General features: G+C 38.7%; 1 protein-coding gene across 1 annotated transcript in view; it reads right to left on the bottom strand.

The window, feature by feature from the left end:
* Positions 1–540: 540 nt before the first annotated feature.
* Positions 541–23,062, bottom strand: part of LOC104238540 (disease resistance protein At4g27190-like) — a 37,019-nt gene continuing 14,497 nt past the window's right edge. The window contains exons 2-3 of the mRNA XM_070163240.1: positions 692–2,656; positions 541–546 (exon numbers count right to left, since the gene is read on the bottom strand). Coding sequence (XP_070019341.1) covers positions 541–546; positions 692–2,656 — 1,971 coding nt within the window. The remainder of the gene's footprint in view (positions 547–691; positions 2,657–23,062) is intronic.

The raw sequence follows: 23,062 nt of genomic DNA, 5'->3' as shown, positions 1-23,062 counted from the left end.
GTATGTGTTTCAAAAAAATATTTTCCACTCTCTAACCAAACAATATAAACATTACCAGGAGTTTATTTATTTTCAAAAAAATTAGTCATTTTTCAAAAGTTATTGGCGCATCACCTGAAGTGCAGTGGAAGTAACCACAACTTTGGGTCTTCTGTCAGTATTAAAGTGGTAGGAAGCAATGCTCTAACTTTGACTTGGAGCTATCGTCATCCCACTCCAATTGGCTCCACCATTCTGATGCTCCTCTTATTACTTTGATGTTCTTGGAGGTTTGAATAGGGAGAGGCAATTTCCTTATTTGATTGCATTTTATCAAGCTAAGTTCCTCCAGGAGCTCCCACGTACTCTCTCGCTCGCCCAGTGTTCCTAAGATTGGACAATCTTCCAACAGTAACTTCCGAAAGTTGACAAGTGTCATCTGACAATTGGAAATTCCAATATCTTCCAGTTGCTTCGGTACAGAAAAAGTTCCACCAACGTTAAAAAGACATGTTAAACTTGGACAAACGACCATCTCTAGTTGGCGTAATTTAGAAAATCTTATACCTAGAAAATGACCAAAATCAGAAACACTCTTTAAATTAATTAAGGAGCTGAGGCGGAGATATTCCAGATTCGGTAGAGGGTCAAAATGTTCATTTCCTTGTTTAAGATTCGGCAGAGGGTCAAAATGTTCATTTCCTTGTCCCACCGGTTTAAAATCACAAGAACAGTTGACAATGTGTAATGATTTTAGTCCATCAAAACTGTTGTATGCAATCAACTTTCTGAGACCCATGCATTTAATCAAGTATAAATCTGAAGCAAACTGCAACATGCCTGAGAGCTCTCCCTTACTAAAAATTTGACACTGTGACACGCCAATCATCCTTGTTGACTTGTTGAATTTTGCTTCCATTGGACCTAATCCAATTTCTACGCGAAATCTTTCCAATCTAGACATCCAGGTGTGGTCTATATTCAAATTTGATGAGCTATCTAATTTAACAAAAAGAGAAGTCAGATTGGGTAGAGATGATAGCTCATCAAAAGTAGATGATCCAAGAAGAGTGCCCCCTTCCTTTCTTACATTGCTCAAAGTGCCCGGATAAGGATGTGGGGTTAGGTACCATCTGGGCTGCTGAAAGTATGTTGTCTCCAACATATTTAACATTTCAATGCTAGATAATTTGAGAAGAATTCCTTGGCCGATGCTCTTCAAATATGTTGCAGGCATATTTAATAGCCTCAGATTTGTCAACTTGTCCAATCCCTGTGGCAGACGATGTAACCTTGTATTATCACAATCGAGCAATTGCAAATTGTAAAGATCACCAATAGGTGGTAACTCTGTCAGCCAGTCGCAATTTTGCAGTATTAGAGCATTTAATTGAGATAAACTATTGATGGAAGAAGGCAGTGCTCTAATACCAGTTCCACTCAGATTCACAACTCTTAGGGCTGGAAATGCCTGAAAAAGTTCATGCGGTATTATCTGAAGAGGACTATTATCTTGCAGAAGTAAAGTTGTTGTTTTTGGGCATTTCTTGAAGCAATCAGGTAGACGTTCAATTTTGTTGCTTACGAAAGATATTCTCTTGACAGAAACTGACATAGTTTTAATATGAGTCAACCCAATTCCAGCCTGAATAAGAGAATCGGGTTCATCCCCAAAGGAATTCGCTATCCAAATAGCGACATTACGAACCACGACATGCATCTTAACCGAATCCAACCCCCCATGGGTTTCTAGCAAGCAGGCATCTTTTAAACTCTCAATCACTGCGATTCCTCGGTTGAAAGCTTCTTCGTACGTGTCATGTTCACCAAGGAGCCCCTCTGCCCACCAACAATGTATGAGATCATTTGTTGAAATAACCACTGGATATAAAGAACAATACAAGAAACAATTTTGAATGTCACTTCCTCTTTCGCTCACATACGTACTTCTTTGCTCTGAGGACAATTCAATACCCTGAGGTTCTAAAGAATCAAAACTCGACTTGATGACCTCGTAAACCTTATCTTTTACATCTTTGTTGTGAGGTTTGGACATTCTAAGTGATACCAAAGCATCTTTCCATAGCTCGACAATTTCCTGCCCTCTCATAGATGCTGCAATAACAGTGATTGCTAAAGGTAATCCATCGCACTGCTTTGCAATTTTCTTTGCAAATGGTTGAATACGCTCCACATTGGCGATATTTCCTGAAATTTGAACGAACAACTGCCAAGATTCATCCTCATCCAATATGTACACTTTTATTTCCCTGTCTGTTCTCATTTGCCTACAAACACCCAAAAAACGAGATGTTATAATTACCTTGCTTCTTGCAGGATATTCAGGGTGGGGCACACCTACTTGATCCAAATTTATTGCTTCCCAAACATCATCGAGTATAAGAAGGAAACTCTTTTCTTCCTTGAGCCTCTGATGAATTCTACTACCAATGCTTTCTACACTTTCCTCGCTATCCGTCTGTAGTTTTAATCTGTTGGCAATTTGTGCTTGAACCTTTCTTATGTCCGTTGGCGGTTTGGGCACTGTAACCCATATCACAACACCAAAAGACAGTTTGGAGCTCGACGCAGCAAATTTTAGGAGCTGGTTGTTTAGATTTTTCACCAAAGTCGTTTTGCCGACTCCTCCCATACCCCATACACCAATGATGCATACCTAAAAGGATTCAAATACCCCATAAAATACTTTACCAAGTGGAAGATGCAACAAACATTATAAAGGAAATTTAGCAAATTAGAGAATGAAAGAGGTATATTGCCTTTGATAATTGGTAAGGCAATATGCTCGATTATATTGTTTGTTCATCAAAAGGAAGAAGAAGGGGACAAGTTAATATAGTACTGTGTAATTTGGTTGCGTGACAGCAACACAATATTAATTAATTCTCAATTCCATGTTAGTTCAAGATCACTTGAAGCCAATTGGATGAACCCTCATCTTACATTTCACTTCTTTTGGACATGTTCTATTCTAGTATTCACAAATTTTCTTTTAAAACTAATTAGATGTTAAATTCTCGAGTACTATAGATTAGCAATTTCAACTTCTAAAAAAACACAGTCCGATATTTAAAGCATTTCTCGTTTACGCAAGGTTCGGGGAAGGGCCGCATCTCAGGGGTGTGACATAGGCAGTCTACCCTAATACAAGTGTTAGTGGCTGGTTTCACTGCTCGAACCTGTGACCTATAGATCATCTAGCATTTAAATTTCTAAATAAATTATAGTAGACTTCTGATGAACCCTGGGCTTAATAAAGTGTACCAACACAAACTATACTATAGCCTCATCATTTAGATGTTATGGCAAGGATTTCGAGAGATCGTAAGTTTGTTAAGGCAATATTTCTTCATCTGATTTTAAGTTTATGCCATTTTTTTAATACCTTTGGTCGTCGCATGTTAAACCTGTGTATTTTAAAAGTTCACGTAAATCTTTGATCAATTATTATACATAAAAACCAATTATTGCTAGTTCTGAAGTGTGAACTAGCTAGCAATTCATGGAGTCAAAGGCTATGTTATATGGAGTAATATTTTGATCTCTTCAGGTTGTGGGATGGATTATAAACTCAAAAAACGTTAGTTTCATGGACGGTGAAAAAGATATTCATTTATGAGAGTAAAGAGTAACAGAGGATTGAAACATAATTTAAAGAAAGAAGAACTCAATTATGGAGCAAAAGAAACTGAAAACGCAAAAGATTAAGGAATGTGTGTTTTGGTTTGGTTTTGAGGGACAAGAGAGATGATGAGAAAAAAAGCCCCCCCCCCCCACAAGTATCTATGAAAGAAAAAGGGAACTGATAGAACTGTGGTTGAATCAATCCATGAAGGAAACATCTGAAAACGAGCTTTCAGATCACGAGAAGGATCAACTAAATCGCAACATCAATAAACCTAAGGAAGCTATGAACATAGATGAGGAAACCAACACCTCAACAACCAACACAAACAAGGTAAGTTTACATGACACTCTCTCCCCTCTTCCTCCACCAATCAACCCTACCCTAGAAGCAGAATTCTTGAAGAAATTATCCCTAGAAGAAGAAAACTCCAACCCAACCAAACATCCCTTTTTCATACCCATATCCACAAATGACAAACTAAGGCTATACCGCCCTTGGCAACAAACCATTATTATTAAACTACTAGGTAAAAAATGTCCTATACAAATCTTAAGACCAAACTAAACTCACACGGGCAAGTTGATGAAGCACTTCAATTAATAGACCTAGGTTATGATTAGGGGTGTACATAGGCCGGGTTGGTTCGGATTTTACAATTACCAAACCAAACCACTTGTTTCGGGTTATTAAATCTAAAGACCAAACCAAACCAATAAAACTCGGGTTTTTCAATCTCGGTTTTTTTTTTGGGTTTTCGGGTTATTCGGATTTTTCGGGGTTTTTTTTCCCGGTAAAATCTTCGTAGAACAAAACATATAATGTATGCTCAAAATATTTCTTTAATCCTAGTAAGATACAACTATATAAAGTATTTTCCAAGAAAATAATACAAAATATGAGATGTGTCATGGCATTATCCCAAAATATTCAATAATAAAGACAATAAAATTATGTAATATAAATATTGCTAATTAAAAAGCCATAATAAAAATAAACATAATCTAAAAGAACTAAGTCATGCTAAAATAAATAGACTAAGAAAGGAGTATTAATTACATGACTAAACGCTAGCTAAAGAAAAATAAAAATAGGTTATGCATTTTTATCTAATTATTGCAAAACAAAATTTAAATATTCAATAAATTCTCATTCGTAATATTGAATTGAATGTCTTTTGTTAGCATTAGTATTTATTTGATTTTGGTTTGGGCTTTTATTAGCATTATTTAATTTGGGGCTTTTGCATCTATACCCGCTTTTTGTGTCAGGTTTTAACTTGTGCCCGCTTTGCAAAAAAAAATTGCAAGCGTACCCGCTTTTTCGTATAACTTCAACATACGAGGCTGAAGTAGCAAAGACAATCACGCAAAACTTCAGCATTTTAGTAGTCGGTCCTGAAGTTCACCGGTTATAAAATAAAAACTTCAGCTGTAGAGCAGAAGTTTTTCTTTTGTAACCGGGAAACTTCAGCTCTAGAGCTGAAGTTTTTGTCTTTGTTGGAAAATTTCAGCTATAGAGCTGAAGTTATTTAGTTTATTGTATGTTTACTACCCCAAATGACACTCTTTTCACATAATTTTTACCTGGATTCTTTTACTGCAATTGTTATGGCCTAGTTCTCAGTTCCTTTTCTTTTCAATATAACGATGACATAATATACAAACCTGAAGTTCATCATCCAGGAGTAAAAGCTAGATAGAAAACAAGCTTCTGGTGCAATATCTCGCCTTCACAAACGGTAGCAATCACACAATGTCATATGGAAATCATTTAAGCATGAGATTTTGTAAGCAAAGTCAACCTATTGTACCTTTTAGAAAATAGCAACAGAAGAAAGAAGAAGAAGAAGAAGATGATGAAGAAGAAGAAGAAGAAGAAGAAGAAGAAGAAGAAGAAGAAGAAGAAGAAGAAGAAGAAGAAGAAGAAAATGAAGGAGGAGACGAAAGGGGGTTGAAGTTATTTAAAAAGTGGGTACTAGTTAAAAGTTTTAAAAAAATGGGTATAGGTTAAATGGGGGCGACCAAATAGGGCGCCCCGTGCAATGTTTACATTTAATTTACTAATATTAATGGCTATAAATCTTATTGGAGCATTCAAAAGGTCTAAGTCCAACCTTGAAATAATACCTTAAAAGATAAAATTATGAAATTTTTTAAGAAATATTTATAAATTACATCACAATAAGTATATTTATATATTAAATATATCTAAAATTTTTATATATGTAATGTCGAGTTAGTTTGGTTTCGGTTTGACTTTCTTTAGTTAAAACCAAACCAAACCAATTATGGTCGGATTTGTTTTCCAATACCTAACCAAATCAAACCAAACCATAGTCAGGTGTTTTTTCTCGGTTTGACTCAGATTATCGGGTTGGTGCGGTTTGTCGGTTTCCTGTGTACACCCCTAGTTATGATTTCTACCTCGTCAAATTTCAAAAAATAAATAACTATAACAAAATATATCATAATGGACCTTTGTTCGTAGGGTCTAAATACCTCTCCATATGCCAATGGGAACCCAAATTCAACCCAGCTCTATCACACACAATTATACTAATGTATGGATCCGTCTTCAGGAACTACCCACTGAATACTATGACGTACAAATCCTCAAAAAAAATAGCAAATTACATTGGCACACTCATAAAAGTAGATACATGCACAGAGCATACATCAAAAGGCCGATATGCCACACTTTGCATCTTATCACCACTAGGCAAAACCCTTCCATCCGAAATTTTATTAGGGACTCACACTCAATTAATACACTATGAGGATTCTTCTATTATATGTATAAACTGTGGCTGTCTAGGACACAACCTTCATTACTGTCCGACCTCTACAACCCCTTCAACCTCGAATCAACCACATAATAATCCAAATGTAACCACTAATGAAGATGAACAATAAACATAATGGAAAACAGTCTCACATGGCAAAAAACAAAGGCAAAAACAAAATAAAAGATCACCAATTACACCAAATCATGATCAAGAACCAAAACCACCAAAACCCTCCCAATACCACCCCCAAAGACACAATAAACCCAAACAAGACTCATGACACTAAAAACAAGCCAATATCCCCAACCTACAAGACCAAATTGACCTATCAAAACAAAACCCTACGCTTGACCCACCCAATACTGTCAATACAAAAGCCAAATCCACCCAACCCCACCCAATACCACCTATACCACAATCTGGCAACCCTAACCAAAACTACTCTAAATTACCAACCTCTTACAATCATTTTTCAATACCCACGCCCCTAATAACCTAGGAGAAACAAATCATTACCCTAAGTTACCCCCTTCTCCCTCTTATTCGTAAAACTTTATCCAAGAGCATACCTCTAAAACAAAATAACAACAAGAAACAACAAAAAGTGGAAAATCATCATGAATCCTCCAACCTAAGCTCGACCTCACATATGCATTTGCTTGACCGATACTTACTAAGCACAAATAAGATCAATGAATCAAAAATGCCTATGCAAACAATTATAAACTCTACCATACCCCCCTTACCCCAAAACATCAATCTTACTTCCCACACTCCACCTCACCTGCCACAATCTACTGCTCCATCATCACTATTACCTAAAGAACCACTACTCAACACTCCTTTCACAGAACCTACAATACCACAAACACACGGTAATTCATTGCATGAATCTTACACTAGATCATCAACCAATAACAATGGTTCTCCCCCTCAATCTATTGATGAAATTACATCCACTACATCCCCAACTATTCCTTCAAATACCACCCTATCAATTATTAAATCCACTTCAACTCAAATCTCCAAAGTGCCGGCCAATATCTCACCAAACTCCTCCAATGTATCGAACACAAACCCACAAGAGTCACCGCCATCAACAAAGGCACATGAGACAAATAAACAATGTCCACATAAACCACTATCACCACATTCCCCCACCCCACATAATCCTCCACCACCAAGCTCCCATGTACATCAATGGACTCCATTCCCTCCAATCTGTCCACTAATAAACCAACCATCACCTCTCCCACCATAGCAAATGCCACCCTCCCACCACCACTCTCCAATAGACCTACAACAACTACAAAATTTTGTCACACTACTACTAGAGACTTCAGAAGAGATGGCATCCACAATTTAAGAAGGAGTACCAAACCAAACGCATCAAAATCAAGTCCCAGACCTAATCCATCAACATGATATCACTCTTTGGCAAATGCAGGAATTCATCACCCAATTCTAACAATGGCAAGCTCGGGTACCCCACCACCCCACTCACTAGACTACACCCCCACAACAGCTTTTTTCCATGGTCTACTCCTCCTCACCAACCAATGATACCCCACCAACCCCAAGTATCAACACAAATGAAGCCATTGCAGCAACATGCGATCATCAACCACAATATCAACTCTCTACCTCGTTCACCACAACAGGAAAACCAAGCAGAAGAAGGCAACGACCTACCGGAGACCTTCATGGAATCCACGATTTTGAACAATTTTCTGACGATCTCCATGTTAGGAAATATAGAAAAAAGTACCTAATCTTCATCCCCCTAAACCTCAAGAAAACCTCATCGAACATACACCTAAACCCCTCCTCAGTGTAAGAGAGATATGTCATGCTCATGATCCCAACCCTACAAGACAACTTACTACCAGCAGCCCTATACGATCCTCCTCACTTGCTAATGCACTTGGAACTATTATTGACTCCGGAAGAGAGCTTCCCACAATATGAATGACTAATGAAGATAATGTTATGGTATTGTCGGGGAGCTCATAATCAAGAATTCCGCCGAAATCTCAGGTTTTTGCTCACATTGAACAACCCCTCCATCCTGTGCCTCAGAGAAACCAAAATGGGTGATCACACTAACCTGCTCATGGAATTCAACTACACAGATTTAATCCAATCCGCAACCTAGGGTCAAGCATGAGGAATTGTCCTTCTTTGGTGAGCACATGAATTGTTTGTCAATACAGTGGCAGTTACAAGTCAAGAGATCTATGCCTTTGTCCAAGTCAATGAACAAGGAGCCCAACATCCATCAATTTAACAGCACAATGAGAGAAAGTAATGGAATTATTTTGATCTATCAATTTGGAAAGTCCAACATAGAAACACACTCCCACCCCATCCTGTATTTTGAAGAACCACCCCCACCCCCATCCCCCAAACACCCTTTTCTTACCTTCATGCAACTACCTTATTGTATCCCTAACTAACTATCTTAATCAGCTTATTTATCTTCGTTCCTGATTATCAATGAAATCCTCCTTTTAGCAAAAAAAAAAAAAAAAAAAGAAGAGATGATGAGAGAGAGATTTAAAAAAAATGAAAATATAATGTACTTTGCCTTGGTACAAAGTATAAGAAAAAAAAGACTTTTAAAATATGTGATCCTAAAGCTTAAAGGGCAAAATATTTGTGGAGTTATGACATTTGTGTTGCTATAAAAGCTTATCATTACGAGTAAAGTGGATAAGATAAAAAGTTTAATGTTAAATTATTTCCAATATAAAAATGTGTCATTGTTTTTAGAACGAACTAATAAGAAAAATGTGTTATTTAAATTGAAACAATGAGAGTATTCTTTTGTTTCTCACTCTCTCAAAAAGAGTGAAATACACTTCCTGCCACATTATCGTTTAAGGGGTAAATAATTTCACTTTAACATAGTTTGGGAGGGGGGGTGTGGGGGGGGGGGAGGGAGAAGGGTCATAGGACTTCAAAAGAGAATAAGTGTGTAACTAAAAATATCAGACAACTCCAGGGATTTCTTTATGCATTTTTCTTATTCTAAATTAAACACGTTGATAATTGACAACATGCATCTATAGAGTTACAAGAAAAAGATATCGTATAAACATATCCCAAGTATTTTTTTTTTAACATAATCGTCATTTTAGTTTCAAGTCTAGATTTAGAAATAATATGAGAAATTTAGATCGGAAAAATGAGACTTATATATAAACAATGTCACTAATTATTTTAAAACTATAAAAGCTCATGATAAAGCATTTGATTAACATTTGAATTCCAAGAAGTGAGCATCCATGACAAGTGATATATCTGTCTATTAATATCTATCTTTACTATATTAAAAGCATGAAACTTCTTAGCAAAATATTATTCGGCTTTTTCACCATTTAAAGTTAGAGTTCACATCGAACATAATAGTCATTTAGTTAACTTTTTATTTATGAATTTGTATTCAACTAAAATTTTAGTTATTTAATCTTTTATTATTTAGTTAGGTTTCCTAATATTTTGGAATTTAAAATTAATTAAGATTTTTCTTTGTATAAGCCAAATAAGTAAAGGATCTGATATGTTTTAAAATAGTTGTATACGGTAAAATATGCTATGTTATGTGGCCGCTTAAGAGAGTGACATGTGGAACTTAAGGCGGGGGATAGTTAGAACCGAAGGCAATTATCCCGTTTGTCAAAGAATGACACTCGTAAAAATGCAACAAATACCCTCCGCCCGGTAGCATTTAATGGAGAATATTCCATAACATTTAGTGCACTGCCCGTTACAGAGAATTTATCATTTATGCTCACAGTTACACCTTCATCAATGACCCTCATAATTAACATTAAAGAAGGGCACGATCCTAGGACCTTGTTCCCTAGGCGCAACAATAAATAGTGAGCTCTGTTGTCATTGTAAATGACACGACTTCTCTGTCAAACTTATGCTATAGTCGATTAAAAACTCTATACAATTTTATCTTCTTGTTTCTTGATTTCATCATTGTTGTGCCCTGAAACTCCGTCCAGAGTTACTTTTCTTCGTGATTTTATTTTCATTTTAAGGCTAATTATTGAACATTTCTTTAATTATTTTATTATTTCATGATCGAATTAGTTGACTTGTCTAGAAACCACGTATAAATTCAATTGTATCATTTTACAGGTAAATTGCACCCTCCGTGGGGCCTAGACAATCATGGAATTAAGTTGATCCTTGCCTCTTTTACTAACATGTTTTAATTATTTGTCTTAGCAAAAAATCACAAGAAATGACAGACAATGAGTGTTAACAACACACACAATCTTGATGCTCAAGGAGACCAACCTTATCGTGAGGATTCAATTAGTTATCCCCACAATTAGGGGAACAATGCCACGCTGGTCCACCAAAGTCAGTACCCACGACATGTTCGGGAGGCGAATCCTGATGATGCTAAAGATGGGCATGTTGTTGATGCGGTAAGGGTCCTACAAGAGCAATAGGCGATCATTCTAGGGAACCTCACACGACGGGATAAGGTTATGATGGAGTTGAAGCATGCATTATCGGGGGCTTCCAATAACGCGAATAGATGAGGTCCAGTTCCTTCCAGCGCTCCCGCAAATCAAACAATGTAAAAGGTCGACAACAATACCCCGAGGGGCGAGGATGGATCCTATGAGGCCGGGGGGAGCGGAAACGGACCTAACAACAAAAACGATCCCTTCAAGAACGAACTCTTACGATTCATGGGAAGTGAACACCCGCATGGACCAAATCTCAGGCGCACCATCGCTGCTGAAAGGACCAGATTCAAAAGAGTATACTCAATTGCCATACAGACCATGCGCAACACTAGAACAAATTCCGAAGCGGTGTAAAATGCCCAACGTGCCGAAGTATGATGGACTTCAGGCCCTCAAGAGCATATTATCGCCATACAATGGCGTTGAAGGAGAATGATTTATATCCCCACTAGATTGAATCCGTTTTACTGAAGAAATTAGAAGAGACTCTCATGAGGGGAGCGTTGATATGGTATTCGCTATTACCCGAGAATTCCGTAGATTCCTTTGAGATGCTCGCAAACTCTTTTATTAAGGCTCATGTCGGGGCCAAAAAGGTGCAGCCTCGAAAGGATAACATATTCAGAATTGCACAAGAAGAATCCGAATTGTTGTGGGAGTTCGTCACTCCATTCTAAAAGGAGAGGATATTATTCCCGGCTGTTCCGGATGAATGGACGGCTAAAACATTCACCAAGGGTCGAAGCATTCACCAAGGGTCTCCATTCGAGAAGTTCAGACGCTTTCTAAAAATTGAAGGAGAGCTTGCTTGAGTTCCAAGAGACGACTTGGGCGGATGTCCACAACCAGTACGTGTCAAATATATGGATCGGAGATGATTAGGTTGGCTTCCCGTCATTGAAAAAAGGTCGGGATAAGAATAAAGAAACATCAAAAGATGATTTTGACACAAGCAGACGGTCTTTGAGGGGCTAGTTTTTGCCCTACGAATGGGCCGTCGGACGCGTAAGAGGTTTTCGGTTGGCAGACATGTTCGTTACCGACAGAAGAACTGATCGCGATCGAAACAACGCAGGACAAAGAAATGTCAGGCATGCGCGATCCTTCTTGCCCCAAGCTGTCAGAATACAATTTCAATGTCAGTATAGTGGATTTGGTATCGGCTATAAGAAACATAAAAAAGCACAGTTCCTGAAGCTGATGAGGTTTGATCCCAGCTAGTAGGATCCTAACTTGTGGTGCAAGTACACGGGACGAATGGCCACTGCGTTGGGGACTGCCGACATCTGTGAGAAGAAGTGACAACACTATTGATGAATGGTCATCTCAGAGAATTCTTAAGTGACTGGGCCAAGAACAACTACGGTCATAACCGGGATAACGCGGAACCCTCGAAAGCAGAAGAAGATCCCTCATTCCAGATGATCAACATGATCTTCAGGGGGAATGAGATCAATGGGGTCACCTTCTCGGCATAAAAAAAGATAAAGGTATCAATAACCCATAATAAGAGACTCCGAAAAGTTGCTGAAGACGACATCGCTTTCATGGAGGAGGACGCAGGTGGATTGTTGCTACCGCTTGCATATGTAATTTCTTTAAATGTACTAGACTTTAAAATCAAACCGTGTACTAGTAGATCCAGGAAGTTCGGCCAATATCATACAACGGAGGGTATCAGAGAAAGCCAAACTCACCGGAAGCATCATTCCGGCCATAAAACTCCTCGCCGAATTCAACCTCGCAAGCGTGACAACCCAATGAGAGATTTTATTACCCACAAACGTCGAAGGAGTGATGAAGACGACTCTTTTTAAAGTGTTGGATGGTGATATGGGATATAATATTATTTGGGGAAGACCATGGTTGCATGAGATGAGAGCTTTACCGAAGACGTATCATCAGTTGCTGAAATTCCCATTGCCCAAATGAATTAAATAGATAAGAGGTGACCAACCAGTGACAAGTGAGATGAATGCGATTTTGGTCTCTAATAGCAAAGGGAAGGAACACGCGGCATAGAAACTACAGAAACCGGCGCCCGCTTTCGAATAAAATGAAGTTTGCCAGGGGGAAGAAGCTTCAGAAATCTTATTAAGGGCCGAGGTATTTCCAGGTACCAGAAGAGACGGATGCAACAAAATCCACAGTGGAAGATATGGAGCAAGTTGCATTTTTTTAAAAGTTCTTAGAAAGGAAATTCCATTTAGGGGACAGGACTGCACCCCGAGCTCAGGTTTGTCTTTATTAAATTTCTTAAATATAGTGCCGATTGTTTTGCGTGGTCGTATGCGAACATGACAGGTATCCCAACGGAGATGGCCGTACACTAGCTAAGTTTGGATCTTAACATCCCTCCGGTAAGACAAAAGGCACGCCCTATTGTGGAGGCCGAGAATAAATTCTCAAAGAAGAGGTAACTCACTTACTTGGTATCGGTTCAATCCGAGAGGTAAAGTATCCAGACTGTCTAGCTAATGTAGTAGTAGTTCCTATGAAAAACGTTAAATTTCTCATGTGTGTAGATTATAAGTACTTAAATAAGGCGTGCCAGAAAGACTCGTTCCCACTTCCAAACATCAACCAAATGATTAATGTGACGACCAGACATGAGTTAATGAGTTTCCTCGATGCTAATTACTGGTACAACCAAATTAAGAAGAACCCGAAGGATCAGGAAAAGACTTCGTTCATAATGGATTTTAGCACATATTGCTATAATATGATGGCCTTCAGGTTGAAGAATGCAGAGCTACTTATCAGCGGCTCGTAAACAAGATGTTTGAAAAAAAAATAGGGAAAACTATGGAAGTTTATATAGACAATATGTTCGTTAAGTCTTTGAATGCGGGTGGTCACCTTAAGTATATGCAAGAAACATAACCCCGAGAAGTAGGCATTCGGGGTCAGCTCCGGCAAGTTCCTAGGATTTTTGGTATCAAAAAGGGGGATTGAGGTAAACCTCAATAAGATCAAGGACATCGAAGACATCCTGGACCAACTGTCAAACGTGAAAGAAGTCCAAAGGGTCACTGGGAGATTGGGTGCTTTGATCAGGTTCATTTCCCCACCATTAGAGAAATGCAACCATTTCTTGATGCTGAAATAAAAGAAAAACAACTTCGAATGGACCCCGGAATGCTAGCAAATTCTGAAATATTTGAAAAGGTACTTGTCAAGCCCTCAATTACTTTCAAAACCAAAGGAAGGTGAAATGTTGTTGGTCTACCTTGCAGTCTCGAAAGTAGTGGTAAGTTTAGTTTTAGTCTGTGAGGGAGAAGGTACGTAATATACCATTTATTATGTTAGTAAAATTTTAATAGGAGCAGAAAATCACTACCCGCATTCGGAGAAGCTGGCCTTAGCTCTTGTAGTCGCTACTCGGAAGCTGAGGCCCTACTTCCAATTTCTATCGATAGCTGTTGTGACCATATTTCCCCTACGGAACATCCTTTACAAACCTAAACTCTCGGGTAGGTTGACCAAATGGGCCATCGAAATGAGTGAATTCAACATAGAATACAAACCAAAGACTGCGATTAAGTCACAAGTCTTGGCTGTTTGGGGCCGATTTTAGTTCGGGATTGCTGCCTCTAGCAACCAAAGAGGCAATAATGGTGTTAGACTCGACATCAGGAATCTGGACCTTATTTACGGACGGAGTCTCCAATGTAAATTTCCGGGATTGGCATAGTATTAACCACGCCTTCAGGATAAACCTTAAGTCAAGTCAACAAAACGATCCATTTAACTAATAATGAAGCAGAGTATGAGGCTTTGATTGCAGGACTCGAACTGGAACGAGGACTAGATTTTGAGGTCATATAAATCAAATGCGACTCCCAACTGGTGGTAAATAAGGTCTACAAGATCTTCGAAACTAAATAGGAGCGTATGAAACAATACGTAGTAAAGGTCTAGGTTCTGCTGGTTCGTTTTCGGGAGTGGTCGATTACTCATATCCTGAGGGAAGAAAATGTAGAAACAGATGCACTGGCTAACCTCGATTCATCAACGAAAATGAAGGGATCAGATTTTGGGACGGTAGTATAACTAATACACTCGGTCCTGGATGCAGATAGCTATTACGAGATAAATAAGACTAATTTGGTCTGGGACTGGAGGAATGAGATCATTTATTATCTCGATCATGGGAAATTGCCCAAAGATTCTAAGGCTTCCTGGGCGCTGCACATCAAAGCAGCATGGTATAGCTTCAAAGGAGGCCAATTGTACAGAAAATCTTTCCAAGGCCCGCCGACCCGGTGTTTTGGAGCATCCGAAACTAATTACGTTATGCGAGAAGTCCATGAAGGAATATGCGGAAACCATTCGGGCGAAGATTCTTTAGTGCTAAAACTTGTAAGTGATAACTATGGATTTTAGCCTATCTTATGCTCTCATTTGCTTAGGCTTTGGATAAAAAATGTGTAAAAATATTCCCGAAAATTAACTTATTGTGCTTATCTATAGGGTTTGGTCAAAATGAAGCAAGAAAGACATAATCAACTCATGAAAGAGTTAAAATTGCACAAGTTCAAGCTGAGTTAAAAGCACGGATCGCTAAGGAAAAGGGAGGCCGCGGAAGATTCACCGCTGAAACGGCCTCAATTACACAGTCCGCGGAATTGAGGTTCAGAGGGGGTGTTTTAAGTGCAACAGAGACCGCTAGGCATGATGAACAAGTGCGGCCGCAGAATACCTGATGCTACCGCAATGCAAATTCCGCTGAGATCCGCGATCAAGGTTCAGAGATCCTGCCAAAATGAGCCTAACTGAGGATCGCGGTCCGCGTCCAAATTGCGCGGCCGCGGGTGATTCCAACATTGAGGCGGTATCTTTTATGGTGTCCATGAGATCAAGTTAAAAAACAAGCACAAAAGTGAAGAACTGCGGTCCCCGCTTGTTTTGCACAGCCGCGGAAGTCCTTACGTTGAGGCGTTCATTATTTAGCTGACAGCGAAACCTCCATAGGGGTATTTTTGTCCAGTAATTTTAGCTGTGTATAGATAGTTCTTTTTCACATTTTTAGGTTATCTTTTGTTTTGAAGAGCTCGCGAACAGCCGTATTTTACTACTTAGAGTAATTTTAGAACATCTTTAGCTATTAATCTTAGATTTTATTCTTGTAATCAACTTTTATGGCTAATATTTCATATCCATCTTTGATTTCTACCTTGATTATGAGTAGCTAAACCCATTATCTAGGGTTGTGACCTAACCCTAGTATGAGTATTTAATAGGTCTTTAATTTTAGGGCTTAATTGTTTATGGGTTAGTGATATTTAGCTTGATTCATGCTCTAATTGTAGAATTGGTGGTTGCAAACACTGGTTTGTGCCTTTATGACTTAGACTCTTCTTGAGAAAGAGAGGCTAAATCTAGGAAATTTAGGCTAACAAGAAATTGGGGTGCATTCAATAGAGTGATAGCCCAATTAAAGGGTTAAACCTCGAGATAGTAATATCCGACTTAAGCCAATTTTGCTTGTATTGTTTGAACACCCAATTGGGCTTGAGAAAGTCAATTAGGGCAAAGTTACTCAAACTACCGAGAGGTATAGAGTGAGTAATTATGTGCAATGGTCATATCATGATCCCAATTATAACAAACTTGTCCCAAATTCTAGACCCCATTAGATACAGACCTAGGTGTAAGTCACTTCCCTAATGCTTGTTATTAATTGAGAAAAACTCTACAAAAATATTATACTTAGATTATTTTCAGCATTCAGTAGCATTGTAAGTAGAATAGAAATAAAACATAACATGGTTAGAAGTGAAATTAAGAACAACACGCATAGCTAGATTGAATAGAAACCCAAATCCCAACCAATATTAGCTCCTTGTGGATATCGATCCTGACCTTTCGGGTAAAAGCTGCATCGGCCACTCTTACCATTTTATAGTGGTATAGGGTTGGAGCCTATCGGTAAGGCAAGCTATTATTGTCCCCGTATGGAACAAGATGCTAAAGCTTTCTTACATAAATGTGATAAGTGCCAACGCTACATACCACTGGTACATCAACCAGCAGAACCACTACATTAAGTTCTGTCTCCGTGGCCATTCATGAAGTGGGGGATGGACATCGTCGGACTGCTGCCGTTGGCTCTTGGTAAGGTAAGGTTTCTTTTGATTTTAACTGACTATTTTTATAAGTGGGTGGAAGTAGGTCCTTATCAGAAAATTAGCAAATGCGAAGTGGTGCATTTCTTGTAGGAAAATATAATTTGCAGGTTCGTAATATCAAAAGTGATATCATGAAATAATGGGTCGTAATTTATCCATGCAAAGATCACAATGTTCCTTGAAGATTTGAAAATAAAGATAATCACATCTTCACCCTATCATCCGAGCACAAATGGTCAAGCGGAGTAAACGAACAAAGTGATTATACAAAACCTCAAGAAAAGGTTGGAAGCGGCTAAATGCAAATGGCCTGAGAAACTATCTAGAGTTTTATGGGAATACAGAACGATGACCAACAAGGGGGAAACTTCTTTTCCTTTGTGTACGAAGTAGAAGCCTTAATTCCGGTGGAATAGAGGAGCCTACCTTAAGATATTTCCAGGCAAGTGAAGAGACGAACAACAAAGCATTGTTGGTCAACTTGGAGTTACTCAGTGTACGCAGGGACTTGGCACATAAAAGGATGGTAGCACAGAAGCAGAGAATGGAAAGATATTACAATAGAAGATCCAACCTTGGTTATTTTAAAGTGGGAGATTTGTTTATAAGGAAAGTAACTCAGAACACCCGGGAACTCAACAAGGGAAGCTAGGTCCAACCTGGGAAGGCCCATACCGGGTTTCAGCTGTCACCAGGAAAGGTTCATACGAGTTAGAGAATCAAAATGGAGAAAACATTTCCAAGCAACTGGAATGTGGCACACCTCAAGGGATATTATTGCTGACAAACATCGTCTGTACTGAAAGTATATGCTGCACTCTTTTTCCCTTCGTCCAGTTTTTGTCCCAATTGGGTTTTTTTTGAAAAGTTTTTAATGAGGCAGTAAGGAAAGGTTACTATGAAGAAATTTTCAATGGCAGCAACAAGACCTTTGATAGCAAGACATACAAACAAAGAATTACTCTGGGGCGGTTAGATAATCTTTGGCTCGATAGCATAATTCCCACCGGGAAAATGAGTTTGCTATGAAGGAAAGGTTATTTGATCGTTCACAAGTGGAAACCACTAGAGGATTGTTAGATAGTCTTTTGCTCGATAGCATAAATTCCTACGAGGAAATGAAGTTTGTTTCTGAGTAGAAAATTGTTTAGCAATTCATTAGTGGGATCCTCGAAGGTGCAAAATTCCTAGTGTTCTAATTCGCATTCTTTTCATTTGAACATCGGGGGGGGGGGTGAATGATATGAGAATGCAACAACAATTATTGCCACGTCAACTGGAGAACGAAAATTAGGAGCATAGTTATGTCATCAGTATCAGAACTGCGCGGCCAGCCTTGTAAAAACAAGTTAGACGAATTAGCCACAAGAAATGGCAATTTCTTTTTAGCTTAACGAATGCTTATGTACTTTTTGAAAACGAATGGAATAAATAATGTCCTTTTATTTTCCATCTTGATTCTTGTCTGATCGATGAATTGATATTATCATTTAAAAGTTAAACAAGTACTTCCAATGCTAGTGTCGTAATGAATAGAAGACGTCCTCTTCAAGAGTACCGTAAACATAAAAGGGCCCTATTTTATGAAAACCCTCACGTTAAAGGGTTGATTTCGGAAGAATTTATGCCAGAATCAAAATGTTTTGGGGGAAAAACACTCCCAAGGCTTTACATAATAAGACACAAATAGTAAAACTTGCGCAAAATACTTAGGCAAAAGAAACAAAGAATGCAAAGCTTGCATAATTGTTCAAACGAAAGAAAGACTCAAATAATACTTGAGCAAAAAGATATCTTTATTTATAATAACATGCCAAAGTGGCATGGATGCAAAAGTTGGAGAAAAAGAAAAGCCAAATTGTTGCATCTCCGGTACCTAGAGGAAGAGAAGTGTCCGCTTCACCAGGGGAAGTGGGTAGATCCGCCGATGGCTCAACATTTTGGCCTTCAATATCTTTGCTTTTCATTTCCTCTTTAGTTCCCGAAGTTTCAGAACCGGAACCAGAAGAACTGGAAGCAGCAGACTATGCCGGGACACCACTTTTAGCAGCTAACTCAAGTTCACATGCCTTAGCAATTTTAGTATCAAAGTCAATAATACCATCTTTGTCCTCTTCCAAGGGTTTTCTCCTCATGTTATACATAACGTAAGTTTTCTCAACAACGAGGGAAGCCGCTCGGTGCTTAAGTTCTTTTGTGAGTTGGGTTATCTTCACAGAAACGTTTTCCCAAGCGAATCTAACAGATCTAAGGCTAACATCAATGTCACGAACACTTGAGCTAAAGAGCCTATTATGCTCGATAGTCTTCTTATACTTCTACTCCAGCTGGGCATGTTTCACCCCCGCAACAACAAATTCTTCAGTTTTGGAGTTTAAAGCCGCCTTCAAGTTGGTCAATCTTTCAGCAGAGGCAGCCTCGCGGTCGGTTGTAGCAATAACATCATTATGTACTTCAGCTCATTTGGCCCGGGATTCATCAAATCTAACCCTCAGCAGGCCAATATCTTGGCTAAGGGTTACCAATTCTTGCTCGCTTTGCTGCAAACGAGTCTCCAACACATCGACCTCAACAACTTTGGCTTCAATTCCGATAGGCGAGTGATAGTTTGCTCCCACTCGGCCAAAAGCTAATCTCGTGTGGAGGTAAGTTCTTTTTTTTCCCGAATCAACCTTTGGAGGCCCTCGAAAGCAAGAAAGTTGGCCTACAAATAAAGAAAGGCAAACTCAGGATATTTTCAAGCTAAAACAGAAGAAATAACAAAGTAAGTAAAACATATACCATTGTGGCATTGTGCGTGGCATTATTCAACAAGCACTCTCTTGAGAAAGCCTGTATCTTTTCCCAATCTTTGTCTGAAGCCAAAGGTTTCAGATAATTAGCAAGTTCCACCGACAGGGATAGCAAATTGTATCCGGTGGAGACCAAGAGAGTAACGTTCCTCCTCCTTTGCAGATATTTAGAGGGGGCAACATAATTTTTCCCAAATTCTCATGAACTGGGAACTGGGAGAGGAACATCCTCTTCCCGAAAAGATACGGCCGGCGGAGATGATGTAGTTGTTGCTGATGGAAGAGTTGGTGAAGAAGAAGATGAAGCTGATGGCGATGAAGGGTGATAAGCAGCCGCGACAAACGCAGTGCTAGTTGTTGGTTGCTTGCCAATCGAAGGTGGTAGGGACATGGTACTCAGCCCCGCAATATCAAATACGGTGATTGGGACCCAAAAATGGGAGTTGGCATTTTAATACCATCTGAAACTTCCCCTAAAGTGCTGATATATTGTCCTCGGTTGGTGTAACTAACTTAATAGGTTGAGCATTCTGTTGAGTTGATGAGGATCGTTTCCTTCTATTTAGAGAAGCTTCCCCATCATTGTTTTCTCCATCATCGTCGATCATCATGGTGTATATGACCAGCCCGGGAGGAGGGCTAGTCACCATGACTTGCGAAAATGACTCGGGGGCAGTAGTCTTCGCCCTCTTATTCTTTTCCCCGGTCGCAAAGGAATGTCTTTTTTTGGTTTCTTGTCCTCCGACCGGGGACTCTATGAAGAAACAATTGTACACGAAGCAGGCCCGGAGAAACTTGTTTGAGTAAGCACCTCCTGAAGTAGCCTCACCCCTTCAGCAGGATCAGCCAAAATGTCCTCCTCGGGGACGACAACCGAGCATGAAGGTAGACATGATTTCAGAAAAAAGGGAAAAATGATCAATCAATTTCCTCGCGTAAAAAGCAAAGAAAAGACATGTCTAAGTTACCATGATTTTTGGCCTTCCAGCCGTATTTGAGGGCTAGTTCTTTCCATGTGCGGGTTTCAGACGTAGTAACGTAGAAGATCTTCTGGACCCATTGGACAAAGACTTCAACCCTAGATGAAACCCATCGAGTTGCTGAAACAGGCAAAATGAGGAGGATCAGTATGAATATGAAGGAATTTCTAATAAAAGAAATATTAAACAAGGAGCTTACGAGTGCGGCTCCATGATTACGAAAAGGAATAAGCCGCTGCCGGAATGATATCATTGGTGGAAACTGCAACGAACCATTCCATCCATCCACGGTTGTTGTCGTCATCCATGCTAGATAATAGAGCATGGTGGCCATGTTTGCTAAAGTTTATCATTCCCCCGTGGAAGACTTTGGGGGAATAGAGATTCATCATATGAGCTAAGGATATCTCAACTCCCGTCTCTTGGCACTAACACCGGAGACAAGCAATCGTCACTTGTGCAAAACATACTTGGTAGCGGATGAAAAACTCCGCAATTACAGAGTTAAGCTCCCCACTCAAAGAAAAGACCCCCAAAGTAAATGGATACATGTAAAAGTATGCAAAATCCTCCTTGGGTAGGGTTACTTGCTCTGTTAGATCAGGAGAATCAATGTCCAAATCTTGACAGCGGCAATCTTCCTTCAAAATAGAATCTAGAAGGACGGATGGAAGAAGAGTATCTGCCAACGGCCCACGTGCGAGGGATAGCTGAAGGAAATTTCTCTTCGAAGTCTTTTATTGTAACAAGAATTCTAACGATGATGGTGCCCACTGTTGTAGGAGCTGCATCCTCAACTTTGTTGTTGCTCTTTGGAATAAAAAGCCATTATATGTTATGAATGAAAGAAATTTTTTTTCGTTTGAAGAAAGTTAAAGAAAGGTTGAAGAACAATAAAGAGAGTTTTAGAGAGTTTGGAGAGTTATGGTGTATGAATGAAGAAGTTTGATGCAAATAAGTAATGGTTTAGGCGACAAAATTCGTGGCCATGATTACCTCGATAACCGGCAAAAGTTATACTGAATCGTGGGATAAAGCGTGTTTGGGGCAATAAATGCGGAGAGACATGCGTCTAATCAACCGTCAGAAACTTTTCAGAAGGAATCATAGTAGTTCCCGCCAAAAAGAGTGTATCTACCAACTTCTCGGTGACACAATGCTAGGTCACCGGAAAGCAGGGGGACTATTTGTATACGGTAAAATATGCTATGCTACGTGGCCGCTTAAGAGAGTGACACATGGAACCTAAGGTGGGGATAGTTAGAACCGAAGGCAATTATCCCATTTGTTACCGGAAAGAATGACACTCGTAAAGATGCAACAAATATCCGCTCCCAGAGTTACTATTCTTCGTGATTTTATCTTCATTTCAAGGCAAAGTATTGCGCATTTCTTTAATTATTTCATTATTTCAGGATCGAATTAATTTACTTATCTAGAAACCACGTATAAATTCAAATGTACCATTTTACGAGTAAATACTAGTATGTATTATTTCAAATTGTTTTATACAAACTATAAATTATCGACTACACAAGGTTCATTAGCAATAGAAATGACTTTATATAACACAAATGCAATATGGAAATCGGAAAAGTAATATGTAAACGGTTTCGTCTAATTATACACATAAGAACACACTATTAACCGGTAATAACCATGGGTAGTATTTTGGTTGAAATGAAGGACTTAGAGACGAAAATTTCCTTTCATAATAGAAAACCTGAGATTTGAAAATCAAAATTATAGAAGTTAACTTTGAAAAAATTTATCTGCAACTAGTGTTTACACTAACCTAAATGTGTATATCACACATGTCTTTACATTCAATATTATCACTAAATCATAGTTAACTATTACATATTTCAGTTCTCACCTTAATTAAAGGTATTTTATTGCATGCAAATGAAATGTGGAACCATAATCGAAATCGAGCATTTGTTTGAATACCTTATTTTATTTTTGATTTTTATTAAGTTTAACTAATTTTATTTTACATAACAACCGATAGCAAATTCTATAGGTATAGCTTTTTATGAACCAAAACTTAATCATGATAAATTAGTATGGTTTAGTAGTTATATATTGATTGAGCATTCTTTTTAATATAATGACTAATGATTGTGGACTTTTATGTGGCTATTTTTCCTTATTTAGTTAGCTATATAAAATTTATATTTCTCATTTTCATAAACTTACACTTTTATTTATAACTTAAACATAATTTTTAGTCTTGCTCACTGATACTTA

Source organism: Nicotiana sylvestris, chromosome 12, assembly GCF_000393655.2.
Source record: "Nicotiana sylvestris chromosome 12, ASM39365v2, whole genome shotgun sequence".
In the NCBI taxonomy this organism is placed as follows: domain Eukaryota; kingdom Viridiplantae; phylum Streptophyta; class Magnoliopsida; order Solanales; family Solanaceae; genus Nicotiana; species Nicotiana sylvestris.
This window is presented reverse-complemented; position numbering and strand designations above follow the sequence as displayed.